Source organism: Apostichopus japonicus, chromosome 17 (assembly GCF_037975245.1).
Source record: "Apostichopus japonicus isolate 1M-3 chromosome 17, ASM3797524v1, whole genome shotgun sequence".
NCBI lineage: Eukaryota > Metazoa > Echinodermata > Holothuroidea > Aspidochirotida > Stichopodidae > Apostichopus > Apostichopus japonicus.
Window position 1 is genome coordinate 28,527,142 of NC_092577.1, and position 17,173 is coordinate 28,544,314.

The 17,173-nt window shown below is 39.8% G+C and overlaps 1 protein-coding gene across 5 annotated transcripts in view; it reads right to left on the reverse strand.

The window, feature by feature from the left end:
• LOC139984796 (uncharacterized) overlaps window positions 1–17,173 on the reverse strand; it is a 54,902-nt gene that overhangs the window by 18,886 nt on the left and 18,843 nt on the right. Inside the window, exons 1-2 of one of the 5 annotated variants that reach the window (XM_071998849.1) lie at window positions 7,118–7,523; window positions 4,972–5,028 (exon numbers count right to left, since the gene is read on the reverse strand). The exons of 1 other annotated variant lie outside the window; for it this stretch is intronic. In XM_071998849.1, the coding sequence (XP_071854950.1) occupies window positions 4,972–5,028; window positions 7,118–7,248 (188 nt within the window). In that variant the 5' untranslated portion in view covers window positions 7,249–7,523. Of the gene's footprint in view, window positions 1–4,971; window positions 5,397–7,057; window positions 7,525–17,173 lie in introns of those variants that run through there. 3 more of the 5 variants (XM_071998848.1, XM_071998846.1, XM_071998850.1) reach the window with 3 other exon arrangements.

Genomic DNA, 17,173 nt, shown 5'->3' on the forward strand with positions numbered 1-17,173 from the left:
ACTCAAGTCCCCAACAAGGACCCTACAGGAGAGGAAAACAACTGAAGATACAAACACTCAGACCCGATGACAATGCTTAATGAAAGTTCTTCTCCAAAGCATTCTTAAACCCATTCACACTACTTACAAGTACAACTCTCTCAGGCAAACCGTTCCACTCATTCACAACCCTATTAGAAAAAAAGTTATGCCGAATATTAGTCCTACGTGAAGTGACTTATGTAGTTTAAGACAATGACCTCTTGTATACAACTACTATATATTAGCAAACATGAAAAAGTCAGTGGAGGATAAATTGTCAAAACCATACACAATCTTGAAAACCTGAATCAAGTATCAATCAAGAATTAACTCGTACTTTCGGCTCATCTTGATTAAGTAGTGGTACTCGCCGTAATCAGGTTTAGAGGCTTGTCCTAGAAGTATAACTCCCCATTGTATGAGTACTAAATAGGATTCCTATATAGTACTCGTCGAAAGGGGAATGATATATACTTCAGGCGCGTATCCAGGATTTTCTAACCCGGGGGGGCGCGAATTACTATCTAAGCGGAGCGCCACCATCGGTTGGCGCGGAGCGTACAAGAAAATTTCTGGTTTTGATACCCCCCAGATCACCGGAAATGACACTTCCCGGGCTTGAAAATGACCAACCAAATGTACACTTTTGCCTGAGAACCAAGTATTTCTCAATTTTTTTTCCATCCATAACCTTTTTGAAGATTGTCACCAGTCACACATCATGTTCAACCTCATTGCATGTCCTATGGATCATTGCTTTTGTAGGCGATTCTACGTCACGGCCCACAATATCCGAAAGCCCCACTTTTCAAGGTTTTAAGCCCATTATTTGTTGAGAATTTGAAAATTCAGATTTCTCGTGAATAAAAATCACTTCAAAACATACCCATAATGTTGCACAAAATTCAATCTATGGACAACCAATAGGGAAAAACCTCCTTCAACCCCTAATAGACAGGTACAAATTGCACGAGTAGAGGAAAGTATGATGAAGAATGTTGGTCAGGAAATTTTCAAAAATTCAGACACAGTTAATTTATTGGTGTACAAATATTAAAACCTCTTATTATTGCTATTATAAAACTTCGTTGAAGGAAATGAAAAATAGCAGATATTTCCGATATCAGGTATATCGAAACCGAACACTACACACATAGGCGTAGGTCCCGTAGCCCCCACCCCCCGCCCGGCAACCAATTTTTTTCCCATTTTTTCGGGCACCCACTGAGAGAAAAATAAATAGCAATGAATAGCTTAAAAATGATCTCCTTGGTAATTAAAATAAAGTTCTAAGATTGGCCGACATTACTACTGTAAAAGAGAGTTTGACATAAATGGATCTGTATGCTTTTTCTCCATCTACATAAGACATTTGGTTGTTTACACTAGCATCCGGCGGTATACTGTGCTACTTTCACGGACCGTAAGGTACACGATGCCATGCAATGTAATGACCGATGCTTGCTTATATGATATTGGCATCGATATGTTGAACGCGCTTAGCGCGCGAAAAATTTTGGCTTTTTTCTCGGGCAAGTCGTTACAGCCCCAAATCCAATTGGGCTACGCCTTCGACTACACACATAGATAGTTTTTGAGGCTGTTCATCGTGGAACAGGCATTTAAATGCTCACTGATATGATGTTATATCTGCTCTTTGCTTTACAAATTCGAACAGGCGTGTAGCGAGTAATTGCCAAGGGAGGGGCGAAGCCTGTATGCAAACTATCTAAGCGAAGCGCCACCATGAGTTGGCGCGAAGCGTACAAGAAAAATTTTGGCCGAAAATGCCTCCCAGATCGCTGGAAATGACACTTCCCAGGCCTTGTAAGTTGCACCTAAGCATTGTCTATTTTGAAATTACTAGCGATGTCATAAACAAAGTTTGCTCGGGTGGGGGCGGTCGCCCCCTTCCCGAAATGCGTCATGTTCCCGACGACCCCGTCGAGATCAAGACCAGCCACAGTTGGTTCCATATAGCACAATTGTACAATTGTTTAAGGCGTCCATACACACACACGCGTTATGATAGACCATATATAGTATTTATATAGATACATTAGTGAGAGAGGGAAAAAAAAGTCAAAAACGGAGTTGTTGGTGTAAGGGGTAGGGTGAGGCGCACACCCCCTCCGTAATCCTTGATCTGTCACTGGCTACCCTGTGTATATAATAGGGATCAGCGCTTTAACTATGACTGTTCCTCTTTCTCTTCCCGAAGTCTTGGCTATCTTCTACTCCCTCCCTTTCTCCTTTTTCTCTCTTTTTTCTTCTTCTTTTCCCTTCCTTTCTCTCCTCCTTTTCTTTTTTCCCCCTCCTTTTCCCTTTTTTCTTCTCTTTTTTTCTCTCCTCTTTTTCTTACCCGGGGGGCGCGGGCCCCCAACGCCCCCCCCCTGGATACGCACCTGTACTTCTGACTGTAGTCACACTCTCATACTCGCACATATACCTACAAAGTCTTGTTTAAGCTATACGGGCGAGGTCATATTTCCAAACCGCTTCATTCAACTATACCCTGCATGTAGAGAATTATTATTCTATTCGCTTTGCAAAGCCAACCAATCCTAACTACATTAAACGATGTTATGGGTGTTAAGTCCTGACAGACCGGAAAACATTCCTTACTTTGATGATCTAAAACAATACAATGTTGGCTCCAATATAGCTTTGACATCTGGGGACACAAACCCAAACGTTATCTTTAGCTTATATGACAGAGAGAGGTATTGATGAAGAATAAATTCCCAAAACATGCTAAGAGATAGCATGCTCTGTGTTGTGCGTTATCCTACAGTATAAAGGTCGTGTTTGCTGAGGGGTGCAGGGGGGGTGGGGCTGACATTTTGTTAATCTGCGATGTCATAGCTCCTTTGGGATTTGAAACCTTTGATTTCCTTTGTGGTTTGCTTTTCATATTCTAAGATGAGAATTAACATTGTTGACACTAAGACCAGCCTCATCGTTTGGTAATGTAAAGAAAGCTTCAGTAATTTATATTCAGCATTTGAAAAACCGCATGATCTCCATTACAGAAAATAAACATCGGCAATAAAACATAATAATAATAAGAAAAGGAAGCATATTTGGCTCAATGATGTCATAAAGTTAAGGCTTGATCCAGTATTTATAGCCTGCAGGTGTGTAAAGGATCATTATATATCTCTTTGATATCTCAAAAAGGGAACCAAGATTTCCCTTAGTTGTTCCGGAGAGTTGTGCATATGACATTCAGTGGGCATCAGTCACATTACATATTGGCCAATAGTGTCTCCATTAATCTTTTAAAAAACAGTTATTTGAGGGATTTATCAGAAGTTTCTGATAATTTATAAGTAACCATTACCATACCAAGCACGTATTATATAGTAAAAAATACTGGATTGAACTTTTAAGAACTTTTAACCCCACTCTCTGAATTAAAGACGTGTTTCCTTAAAAAGTCATCAATTTAGAACAATTTTAACCTACTTTGTGATCATAAACAAGTACATCTGATTTAAGTATTAATGACATATAGAAAATTTGAATATTCTTTATTTCAAAATATATTTGACTCTTTAGTGAGTACACTTAAAAACTTCATAAGTATGGGATTGCCAACAATACTATCGAAGATTAAACAAACATATTTTTTTTTCTGAATGCAACGATTTTTGTCTACGTACAATGGGGCTTCTATTTAACTAGAGCGCTCAGGGTTCAATTATGTCACCGCATATATTTTCTTTTTTAGGTCTTCTTATTTTGCCATATAGGTATCTTATGAATATATGAAAACACGTATTCATTACGTTATATTTCCCCGGGCCCAGAGTCTGTTTCCCCTGCTCACCCCTTCAAACGGTCCCCCTTTTTTCTTCAAATTAAACGATATAACAATATCATCTATTTATGTGAACATGCAAAGTACATACATAACCAGGTTACAAGCCATTAGAGTACCTCCTTCTTTCAACTTGTAAGTTAGTATTACCGCCACCCACACCGCACTCCACCACACCCTTACCCCGAATCCAAACCCCGCTCCGTATACACACCCCTCCTGTGATCCTTGTAGACTATAATCATGCAAAGACTGGCTCTCGATTTAAGCAATAATTTCATACTTTAGTATCCAAATGCTCCGTTTTCGCTATTCAAGTTCGCAATCCACCGAAAAAGCAACTGATACAGATATTATAAACAGATGTAACAGATAAAGGGCCTAATGACTAAATTCCACGAGAAGATAGTGTTATCTTACCTCCCTCCGTATGTGTATCTTATTTTCAACAAAAGTAGTTTATGGTAATAGAGAAACCAAATGTAACCAATATTTACTTTTCTATTTCTTTCAGAAAACACAACTTTCTTCTGAACAGTTTCGCATTTTATTAACTGGCTTAGTTTTTCAATAGGCCTTAACCGTACTCATTTTGTCACCCAAAAAAATATATCACTTTTCCATATGTAAGAAGTATACCTCTTTTTTGAAAACAAAATGAACCCTTTTCCATTTGCCCTTTTGAAATTATAATCTTGAACATTTGCTGAAAATATTAAAACACAAATAGTGATTCAAAAATGCCATGTTCTTGAAAAATTAAAAATAAACAGTAAACAGAGGCCTTTTTTGGGTGTGGGGGGGGGCTTGAAAATCATTCTAAATACTGAAATTTGTGAAGATCCATTCTATCGGAAAATTAGTTTTAAGATACCTTTGCATTACCCCCTCCAATCGAAGTCACATGTCCCTCTGTGCCTAAAAGTTTGGTACCCCCCCTTGAACCCTCCTCCGACCCGTGTGTCTGTGTCGTAAGTGGGCCCTGCGATAATTTTTGTTTTCTTGTGGCCGGGGGGGGGGGGGGGGATATTGCCAATTGTTTCAATAATTACAGGTTGTATAATTAACACGCTCGCGTGTGACGTTAATACAAGTTCAACAGGACAATTACGATAAGTTTTACTTACGGTTTAATCGATCGTTGATCGATTTTATGCTTAATGTCGTCATCCGGTTCCGGTACGACATACGTACCGTCGCCACCCGGTGGCTTATCCCCTCCGCCAGTTGACGGGCCGCAAGCGACCGTAAAATAAACAGCGAAAGTGACGAGGCATATACAACCAATCACGAGGTGCTTCATCATCGTTGTCCAACTGTTAGGCTACAACTTAGACTACTTTTGATTTATTGATTGATGACAACACACAACTTTTGGTTGCTAACGATATCAGCTGTATAAGCCTATATAGTCCGAATTTGACTGGTATGAGAATAACGTTTGAATTCTCGTTGAGTGACGGTTATATAGTGATCGTGAATTGTCCAAGTGGCATGCACGGTAATAGTAGTATTAGTATTGGTAGTAATAGTAGTAACCTCAAAGAAGACGGATCCGATTGGGTACACACGTATTACAAAGGTCTAAATAGCAGAGGAAATCACAATACAGATTGTCAGAAAGACAATTGACCCCGATGATGAAAGTTCAAGTAGAATGTACAGACGGGAATATACATTCCGTTTATACTTCTTCCCACTCAATTTACTGTCATTTTAGACTGCAGTCCTGCTTACATCACTTATAGGCTATAGGTAACATTGTAGTTAGGGTGTCCACTGAAATAATATCATAATGGAGGACACATCAATAGGCGTCGAGAGCTATATAGTATAGTTACGTCACTTGACGACTAACCCCCCCCCCCCCCCTCTCATTTTTTTTCTGTTAAGTGTTATTACGAAAGTGAGAATGAAGGAAATCTGTATCTCACATTTTCCCAACCCCCTTCCTTATTTTCCCAGGCCCCTTATTTTCCCAAGCCCCTTCCTTATCATCCCCAGGCTCCTCGTTGCCCATGGTGCAGCCTGTGCTATACAATCTCCCTGGCACTGTCCCCGTCTCGCCAGTCAGAACAAATCAACGTAAAGATGGGATAGCATGTTGACCAAATAAAATTTGCTGCTATAGTCATGAACCATGCTTGCATGTTTCAAAGCTTGTGAGGAACCCCGGCAAGCAATTAGTAATGCATTTCTCTTAATACTTTAAAATAGTCATAAGTCAAAGTTGAACACAGTATGAGGATCATATCACCTGTAATGAAACTTTAGTATAGCTTACGTGTACTTGTATAATTCATTAATTCATGTACGGAAATCAGCACAGAACACATAAGACTTTAGAAGAATAAAAATATGTGTAGCTGAATATGGTGGTGTCTATAGTTTTGCCTCAAAGGTTTCTATTAGACATAAAATATAATAAATATTGCGTCCGGAGAGGGTCTTGTCGGAGGGAGCAGAAACAAGTAATTGCTGGACTGCCCGGCCTAATACCGGAATTCTGGCCAGTATAGCATAGCCTAGGTGGAGTGCAGTGCAGGGAATGTATATACATAATGGGATATATTATAATGCAGTGCAGCATATAGGTCTATAGTGTAGAACAGGTAATGTAGTGTTGTAACTGCAATAATGTATAGAGCGGTTAAATCAATTTATTTCCACGTGGAGAGCCGCATTTCCTCTATTTGTTTGAGCTGTCAATGAAACGCCAAGCATGATCGTATTTCCAAGATACATATAAAAGCCTAGGCTGATATGGAATCATTAAAAGGTGTATGAACCTGTCTTTAAGCAGGGAGTTTCCATAACAACTCCCTGCTTTAAGTGTCGCCGCATATGGTGTATGCACGCGTGACGGTATTGACAGCACGTAAACAACTTAGTAGCACGAAGCGCGTTCAAGTTATTGAACTATGCATGGTAAATGTTGAAAGTTTGTTTTGAATAGCAACGGGCTTTCTCGAAGTCAGTTTTTTGAAGTTTTTCATCTTTATGCCTAAAAGTTTGGTCCCCCCCCCCCTTTGAGCCCTCCTCCGACCCGTGTGTCTGTGTCGTTAGTGGGGCCCTGAGATAATTTTTGTTTTCTTGTGGCCGGGGAGGGGGGGTAAAGCCAATTGTTTCAATAATTATAGGTTGTATAATTAACACGCTCGCGTGTGACGTTAATACAAGTTCAACAGGACAATTACGATAAGTTTTACTTACGGTTTAATCGATCGGTGATCGATTTTATGCTTAATATCGTCGTCATCCAGTTCCGGTACAACATACGTAGCGTCGCCACCCGGTGGCAGATGTGGCTTATCCCCTCCGCCAGTTGACGGGCCGCAAGCGACCGTAAAATAAACAGCGAAAGTGACGAGGCATATACAACCAATCACGAGGTGCTTCATCATCGTTGTCCAACTGTTAGGCTACAACTTAGGCTACAATTGATTTATTGATTGATGACAACACACAACTTTTGGTTGCTAACGATATCAGCTGTATAAGCCTATATAGTCCGAATTTGACTGGTATGAGAATAACGTTTGAATTCTCGTTGCGTGACGGTTATATAGTGATCGTGAATTGTCCAAGTGGCATGCACGGTAATAGTAGTATTAGTATTGGTAGTAATAGTAGTAACCTCAAAGAAGACGGATCCGATTGGGTACACACGTATTACAAAGGTCTAAATAACAGAGGAAATCACAATACAGATTGTCAGAAAGACAATTGACCCCGATGATGAAAGTTCAAGTAGAATGTACAGACGGTGATATACGTTTCGTTTTATACTTCTTCCCACTCAATTTACTGTCATTTTAGACTGCAGTCCTGCTTACATCACTTATAGGCTATAGGTAACATTGTAGTTAGGGTGTCCACTGAAATAATATCATAATGGAGGACACATCAATAGGCGTCGAGAGCTATATGGTATAGTTACGTAACTTGACGACCACCCCCCCCCCCTTACTTTATACTCTTCATTTTTTTCTGTTAAGTGTTATCACGAAAGTGAGAATGAAGGAAATCTTCCTTATTTTCCCAGGCCCCTTCCTTATTTTCCCAAGCCCCTTCCTTATCATCCCCAGGCTCCTCGTTGCCCAAGGTGCAGCCTGTGCTATACAATCTCCCTGGCACTGTCCCCGTCTCGCCAGTCAGACCAAATCAAAGTATAGATGAGAAAGCATATTGACCAAATAAAATTTGCTGCTATAGTCATGAACCATGCTTGCATGTTTCAAAGCTTGTGAGGAACCCCGGCAAGCAATTAATAATGCATTTCTGTTAATACTTTAAAATGGTCATAAGTCAAAGTTGAAGTATGAGGATCATATCACCTGTAATGAAACTTAGTGTAGCTTACGTGTACTTGTATAATTCATTAATTCATGTACGGAAATCAGCACAGAACACATAAGACTTTAGAAGAATAAAAATATGTGTAGCTGTATATGGCGGTGTCTATAGTTTTGACTCAAAGCTTTCTATTAGACATAAAATATAATAAATATTGCGTCCGGAGAGGGTCTTGTCGGAGGGAGCAGAAACAAGTAATTGCTGGACTGCCCGGCCTAATACCGGAATTCTGGCCAGTATAGCATAGCCTAGGTGGAGTGCAGTGCAGGGAATGTATATACATAATAGGATATATTATAATGCAGTGCAGCATATAGGTCTATAGTGTAGAACAGGTAATGCAGCGTTGAACTGCAATAATGTATAGAGCGGTTAAATCAATTTATTTCCACGTGGAGAGCCGCATTTCCTCTATTTGTTTGAGCTGTCAATAAAACACCAAACATGATCGTATTTCCAAGGTACATATAAAGGCCTAGGCTTATATGGAATCATTAAAAGGTGTATGAACCTGTCTTTAAGCAGGGAGTTTCCATAACAACTCCCTGCTTTTAGTGTCGTCGCATATGGTGCACGCGTGACTGTATTGACAGCACGTAAACAACTTAGTAGCACGAAGCGCGCTCAAGTTATTGAACTATGCATGGTAAATGTTGAATGTTTATTTTGAATAGCAACGGGCTTTACCCGAAGTCAGTTTTTAAGGTTTTTCTTTTTTACGCTTGAATACAATGTTTTAACCCCGCATATGAATAAGTAAATACGCGATTTATGCTTAAAATGCAATATCAGACTTGTGAACACATATTGTAGGCCTATATATACTATTTAACAAAATGCGCTTTATATCAGATCTCTGTGTAAATATCGAATTAAAAATACAACAGACCAAGAGACATTTGACCAACGATATCAGGTGCGTATCCAGGGGGGTGGCGTTGGGGGCGCGCGCCCCCCGGGTAAGGAAAAGAGGAGAGAAAAAAAGAGAAGAAAAAAGGGAAAAGGAGGGGGAAAAAAAGAAAAGGAGGAGAGGAAGGAAGGGAAAAGAAAAAGAAAAAAAGAGGGAAAAAGGAGAAAGGAGGGAGTAGAAGATAGCCAAGACCTCGGGAAGAGAAAGAGGAACAGTCATAGTTTAAGCGCTGATCCCTATTATATACACAGGTAGCCAGTGACAGATCAAGGATTACGGAAGGGGTGTGCGCCTCACCCTACCCCTTACATCGACAACTCCATTTTTGACGTTTCCATATTTCCTCTCTCACTAATGTATCTATATAAATACTATATATGGTCTATCATAACGCGTGTGCACTGAAAAAATAAACTAGTCAATATTACCACGGACTGACGTTAAATTAGTCTGTAACGTTAGTCAATGCACATGGACTAGCAAAAATCTTCGTTTCATCGCTGCTTCTTAGTCAGTTTACACTGACTAAGGAAAATATAATCGCAGCTTAGTCGGTGGCGACGGACTAAGGTGTTTTAACCCATGGACTAAGAACGATACGGACACCCGATTTACGCCATAATCGTAGTTTAGTCGGTGTCGACGGACTAATGTATTTTAACCCACTTCGATTCACTTCAATTTGGAAACCGAGAGGCAACGGCAGCTTGCTGGACTTGGCATAGTTTCAAACGATCACTCTAAGCAACTTTCAACCGTAAATCACCCAAGAAGGTCTTTACAAGAATGGAGGTATTAACTGCCATCATCGGCCTACCTGTTATTCCTTTAACTTGAAGGTAAAATTAAAGTTAATTGTGAGGCCACTGGCACTAGTACTGTATTATGGTTAGTGTAACGCTACCGTTGTCACGTTGGCGTTTCGCAATACACAAGTGCAATGACAGTGAGTAGCCTATAGGCTTCTACTGGGTACTGCAGTGCATTCTCAACACTAAAGTGTGCATTCTAAACACCAATTAACAATGTGTTATGTGTGTATTGGGCTAGATTGAACAGTGGCACATAATCTTCTAATTTATTCCCAAACAAATGCTGGAACTATAAGTCTCAATAGTTTATTTGAAGTCTACACTCATTTGGTAAAGATTTCCTGTAATTTCCCATGTGAATCTAAATGGTTAGGCTTTGTGATATTGAATAAGCAAGGCTAGACTTTCAAACGTACAGTCACAGTAAGCTGAACAAATTATGTTGGCTAGTCAACGGTATTATATGTTGCGAGCAGTCAGGATGCACGCTTCAGTTCTATTTAACCTTTTCATTTATCATTTTTTAGTATTTAATTTCCGGTCACGCCCAGGAAACAATTGCGACATTCCTTCACGGTCGACTTGTTTACTGTAAGAAGTATTAACCGTTTTTTCTCAGGAAAGCTTGATAGTCTGAAGTTATTATAACATGTGCTTTTAGTATACTGCCAAAAGAGTAAGTTGTTGTATTTGTATTGATATTTTATGTAGAAGTAACAGAAAATTTAGTATGTTTAGTTTGGTCTATTTGCACGTTTTTTTTCTATCCAATGTAGTGCAGGGTTCACTTGCGCGAATTCAAATTATTCTGTTTATGTATATGTATATGCATCGATTCGTAGATTATGATGTTTTTTTGACATTTATTTGTAATTCAAGCATATCTGTTTAGTAGCAAAGTTTAAAGGTTAAGATTAATTAGTTTTCTCTTTTTGGTCCTAGATTGAATGAAACTCATTGACGTAAATAATAGATCAGATGATACAGTTTAACGCAGTTGCTAAAACTCTGGGTATTCTCTAGTCTTCTCCGGTCCATTATGTACTTTAGTACTACTAGTAAGACTAAATCAAAACGACCGAAAGACAAACTTAGTGTAACAAAGTACTGATTCTCCTCTAGCCTAGGTCTAAACAGGCTTGTTATGTGAGCAAGCAAAATAACAACTAAAAACTATTGGGCCTATAAATAAGTTGGCTCAGTGCATTTCTGTTTCTAAAATTTTATATTTTTAAAGATCATAAAAACAAACAAAGATTTAGCCCATGTTTTATTATCTCTGTATTCTGGGCATTTGATTCTGGTTGCAATGGTGATGACACTCTCGTTCAAATTTTCAGCTTTATGCAGTCTGCTTCAAACTTTGGGATTGTGTTTTGAGACTATAGTGGAAGCAAATCTCACATAACTTTGTGGTGACAACTTTATTTAATTTTTTTTTTTCAAATGATGAATACTTTGCTGTTTCTTTTTTCCAGCAGGAATTGAAAAGCCAAATATCTAAGTCAAGGGTGAGGTTTCCTGTGATGTATGACACCAGTGTGGAGGCAACAACAGAAGAGGAGAACTGTGTTATATATGGCTTAAAGACATGTTTTATGATGATATATTGGTACCCTCCGCAGAACAAAAGAGTTTATCCAAGAGTCCAAAAAGCAAAGGAACAAGTACCATAGAGAAAAAAGATGGAAGAGTGAGTTTAACTATTGTACCCAACTGTTTAATGATATTAAAGATACTTTTAAAAAAAAACAGTCTAGTATATCATTAACGTGCAAGCTTCATAAGTTTGGTCAAATTTTCACTGATCTGTAGAGCGGGAGTCCAGAGGGTTTGGTTAGCTGGGAAGGTAACCAATTGCCTGGTACATCACAATGTTCACAATGCATTCCTGTACATGAAACCTGACGACTGGCAAACCGACTGTGGTGGATGTGGCTGGGAGAGCAATTTTAAAGTCACCTAATAGCTAACCTAGATCAGCTTTCATGGTAAGCACATCAAAGTAAGAACAATGTGTTGGTGGTGGGGTACCCCTGCCAGTGATCAACAATTGACCCCTCACGGCTGACCTAGGTCAGCTCATGAGGTAACCACTTGAAACCTACTGGAAAATGTTGGTTAGGACTTCAGATACAAGGGATGGTCATTGCCAGTATCTTTTATTGGTGGGGTACCCCTGCCAGTAGACCCCCAATATGCCCATCCCCTCATTGACCTAGGTGAGCTCATGATTTGACCAGTTGAAACCTACAGGAAAATGATAGGTATCACTTCATATGTAAGGATGGGCATTTCCAGTATTTTATATTGGTGGGCCACCACTGCCAGAGTCCGCCCATCCCTTACATATAGAATCCTGTCAATCATTTTCCAGTAGTTTTCAACTGGTTAAATCATGAGCTGACCTAGATCAATGAGGGGGGGGGGGGGGCATTTTGGGGGTCTACTGGCAGGGGTACCCCAGTAATATAAATTACTGGAAATGCCCATCCCTTACATATAGAGTCCTGCCAATCATTTTACAGTAGTTTTCAACTGGTTACCTCATGAGCTAATCTAGGTCAATGGGGGTCGGGGGATGGGCATTTTGGGGGTCTACTGTCAGGGTTACCCCACCAATGTAAATGACTGGAAATGCCCATCCCTTACATATGAAGTGATACCTATCATTTTCCAGTAATTTTTCAACTGGTTATCTCATGAGCTGACCTAGGTCAATGAGGGAATGGGCATTTTGGGGTCTACTGGCAGGGGTACCCCCCCAATATAAATTACTGGAAATGCCCATCCCTTACATATGAAGTGATACCATTTTCCAGTAGTTTTCAACTGGTTACATCATGAGCTCATCTAGGTCAATGGGGGATGGGCATTTTGGGGGTCTACTGGCAGGGGTACCCCACCAATAGAAATTACTGGCAATGCCCATCAGTTGTATCTGAAGTTCTAACCAACATTTTCCAGTAGGTTTCAAGTGGTTACCTCATAAGCTGACCTAGGTCAGCCTTGAGGAGTCAATTATAGATCACTGGCAGGGGTACCCCACCACCAATAATTACTGGCAATGGCCATTTGTTGCTCTTGGGGCCATACCTGACACATTGTACTTACTTTGATGTGTTACCATGAAAACTGATCTAGGTTAGCTATCAGGTGACTTAAAAATTGCTCTTCCAGCCACACCCACCACAGTCGGTTTGCCAGTCGCCTGGTTTCATATACAGGAATGCACTGTGAACATTGTGATGTACCAGGCAATTGGTTACCTTCCCAGCTAACCAAACCCTCTGGGCTCCCGGTCTATTGGGATCATTATTAACATGATTAACATAATTATTAAGCTTTGAAAAATAACTTGGTGTTATGCTGTGCAAAGCTAATAATTATTTGGTAAAGCTGCTATTCCTGGCTTATAATTTGAGGGACCTAGATTTAAATGTATACCTCCCAATATGTTATAAAATTTTAATGTAAATGTAAATGTATGATAATGTGAGTTATCATGTGCTATATCTGTATCTGTGCTTACACGTATATCATATTTTCTGTTCACAGGTCAATAATGGTGCAGATTTTGGCTTCCTGAAGACAAGTGGGAGGCCATTTGTGGTTAAGAGAAACACTCTTTGTTCGTGAAGACTTAACTGGTGTCGATTTGGGGTACCACTTTAAAACGAAAGTGATGAGGAACCCTTGCCCAAGATTCAACTTTGCATTATTGTGCAGTGCTATACTTTTGCGATTCATGTTTGATCCATTAACTTGTCTTAACTTTGTTGGAATAAGATCATATTTTCAGATTTTTGTTTACAGTGATTTCTTCTCTATCTGTCGAAAGTCAGCCTTTGTAGACATCAGAAGTTTTATCAGAAATAAATACTGCCAACGTACACATTATTTGTGTTTCTTCTGCTCTCTTTTCTTTCAGTGATGCTAGTCAGTGAAACTAGTCGGGTTTAATTCTTTCAGTGATTCTAGTCAGTGCAACTAATCAGTCGATACCGACTAAGAAAGGTTAGTCGGGAGAGGCACCATCCTGACTAATGTAAAACCTGCTATAAACTAGTCGCTGGCTCATATAAATTAGTCGGTAAAGAGCGACAAATGTCACCAACTAATGTAACCGACTAATATACATTTAACGACTAAGAAATTGTTGATCGACTAAGCTGACGGACTAAGATGACCGACTAAGAAATCCAACTGACTAAGGAATAAATTAGTCGGTATAGCAGCTGACTACGGCTATGTTAGTCGGGAGAGGCACCAGATGGACTAACGTTTTGTTAGTCGGTGAACCAATTTAAGTTTTCAGTGTGTGTGTATGGACGCCTTAAACAATTGAGCATTGAAATGCATTTTCCACGATGAACAGCCTCAAAAACTGTCTATGTGTGTAGTCAAAGGCGTAGGAGCCCAATTGGATTTGGGGGCTGTAATGACTTGCCCGAAAAAAAAGCCAAAATTTTTCGCGCGCTAAGCGCGTTCAACATATCGATGCCAATATCATACAAGCAAACATCGGTCATTATATTGCATGGCATCGTGTACCTTACGGTCCGTGAAAGTTGCACAGTATACCGCCAAATGCTAATGTAAACAACGAAATATCCTATGTAGATGGAGAAAAAGCATACAGATCCATTTAGGTCAAAACTCTCTTTTACAGTAGTATTGTCGGCCAAGCTTACAACTTTATTTTAATTACCACGGAGATCATTTTTAAGCTATTCATTGCTATTTATTTTTCTTTCAGTAGGTGTCCTAAAAAAATGGAAATAATTGGGTTGCCGGGGGGGGGGGGGGGGCTGCAGTCCCCGCCTCCTACGGGACCTACGCCTATGTGTGTAGCGTTCGGTTTCGATATACCTGATATTGGAAATATCTGCTATTTTTCTGTTCCTTCAACCAAGTTTTATAATAGCCATTACAAGAGGTTGCAATATTTATACACCAATAAATTAACTGTGTCGGAATTTTCGAAAATTTCCTTACCAACATTATTCATCATACTTTCCTCTACTCGTGCAATTTTGACCTGTCTGTTAGGGGGTTTTTCTATATTGGTTATCCATAGATTAAATTTTGTGCAACATTATGGGTATGTTTTCAAGTGATTTTATTCACAAGAAATCTGAATTTTCAAATTCCCAACAAATAATGGGCTTAAAACCTTGAAAAGTGGGGCTTTCGGATATTGTGGGCCGTGACGTAGAATCACCTACAAAAGCAATGAACCATAGGACATGCAATGAGGTCGAACATGATGTGTGACTGGTGACAATCTTCAAAAAGGTTATGGATGGAAAAAAAAAAAAAGTTTTTCGCGCGCTCGGCGCGCGTTCAACATGTTAATGTCAATATCATATAAGCAAGCATCGGTCATTACATCGCATGGCATCGTGTGCCGTACGGTCCGTGAAAGTTGCGCAGTAGCCTATACCGCCGGATGCTAATGTAAACAACGAAATGTCATATGTAGATGGAGAAAAAGCATACAGGTCCAATTATGTCATTATGCAGTGAGGTCGAACATGATGTGTGACTGGTGACAATCTTCAAAAAGGTTATGGATGGAAAAAAAACTATTGGGAAATACTTGGTTCTCAGGCAAAAGTGTACATCTGGTTCGTCATTTTCAAGCCCGAGAAGTGCCATTTCCGGTGATCTGACGCCCATGTATTTCTCCAAACCAAATTTCTAAGCCATGAGATCTAAAACTTAAGGAGGTTTAGGAGCATCATTAGGTCTGGGAAGTGTTATTTCCGGTGATCTGGGAGGTATATTTGCCCAAAAAATCGTACGCTACGCGCGAACCCATGGTCGCGCTCCGCTTAGATAGTATCAGAGAGCATACACGCGTCCCCACCATTATCCAACACTGATCTGCGCCCATGCTCAAAACTGTCGATGTGTGTATAGTGTTCGGTTTTGGAAATATCTGGTATATTTTTATTTCCATCAACGAAATGTTTTAATTGCGGTCTGAATTTTCGAAAATTCCCTAACCAACATTCTTCATCATACTTCATCATACTCGTGCAGTTTTGACCCGTCTGTTAGGGTTTGAAGGAGGTTTTTTCTATATCGGTTGTCCATAGATGATATTTTGTGCAACATTATGGGTATGTTTTGAAGTGAATTTATTCACGAGAATTGTGAATTTTCAAATTCTGAACAGTGGGGCTGACGGATACTGTGGGCCGCGATGAAGAATCACCTACAAAAGCAATGATCCACAGGATATGTGATGAAGTCGAACATGATGTGTGACTGGTGACAATCTTCAAAAAGGTTATAGATGAGAAAAAAAGGGTATTTGGAAATACTTGGTTCTCAGGCAAAAGTGTACATATGGTTGGTCAGTTTCAAGCCCGAGAAGTGCCATTTCCGGTGATCTGGGGGTACCAAAACCAGAAATTTGCTTGTACGCTGCGCGCCAACCAATGGTGGCACTCCGCGTAGAAAGTAATACGCGCCCCCCGGGTTGGAAAATCCTGCATACGCCCCTGGTTAAATGCAGCTTTTCAAGGCCTGGGCAGTGCCATTTACTGCAATCTGGGAGGCAATATTTGCCAAAAGATTCTTGTGCACTTCGCGCCAACTTATGGTGGCGCTCCACTTAGATAGTGAGCCAGCAGTTATGACTTTTTATTTCATCAATGGCCTGCAACCCCCCCCCCCCCCCACTTCTGACAAGAAATCTCCGCCACTGATCTGAGTTGATACATATTGGTGTATATACAATATGATAAATGATATGTAGGTCATAAGGTCAGCGGATAGACCAACGGGTGGTTTCGAAGAACCCTGGGAAGACCACATCAGAATATACAAACTTTATCAATATATACTACAGTATAGGTGTGTATTTTGTTTTTTAAATCATGTTATGTAACTTACCAGGTAGAAACAACTAATCACAACAACAATGTGGCACAACCATTTTAACAGATTGTTAAAAACAGATGATGATGCCAGAAATAAAAGTATGAGTTCATGTGTATAAGAATTTGGAATTTTGGAAGCTAGTCAAGTTTTGAGGAAGATGGTAACGAAGCTCTTAAAGAGCAATGGCGTGCCGTTATAACGATTCCTCGTTCTGATAAACAGTTAATAGACTTTGCACAACTTCGTAGATATAATCCCTCCGTATCAAAGTGTAAATTTTGTAAACCAGTATACAATGACGAAGCAGGCTTTGGGATTTGAGCTGGTTTCCAATAACCTTTTTTGTTGGAATTTTAA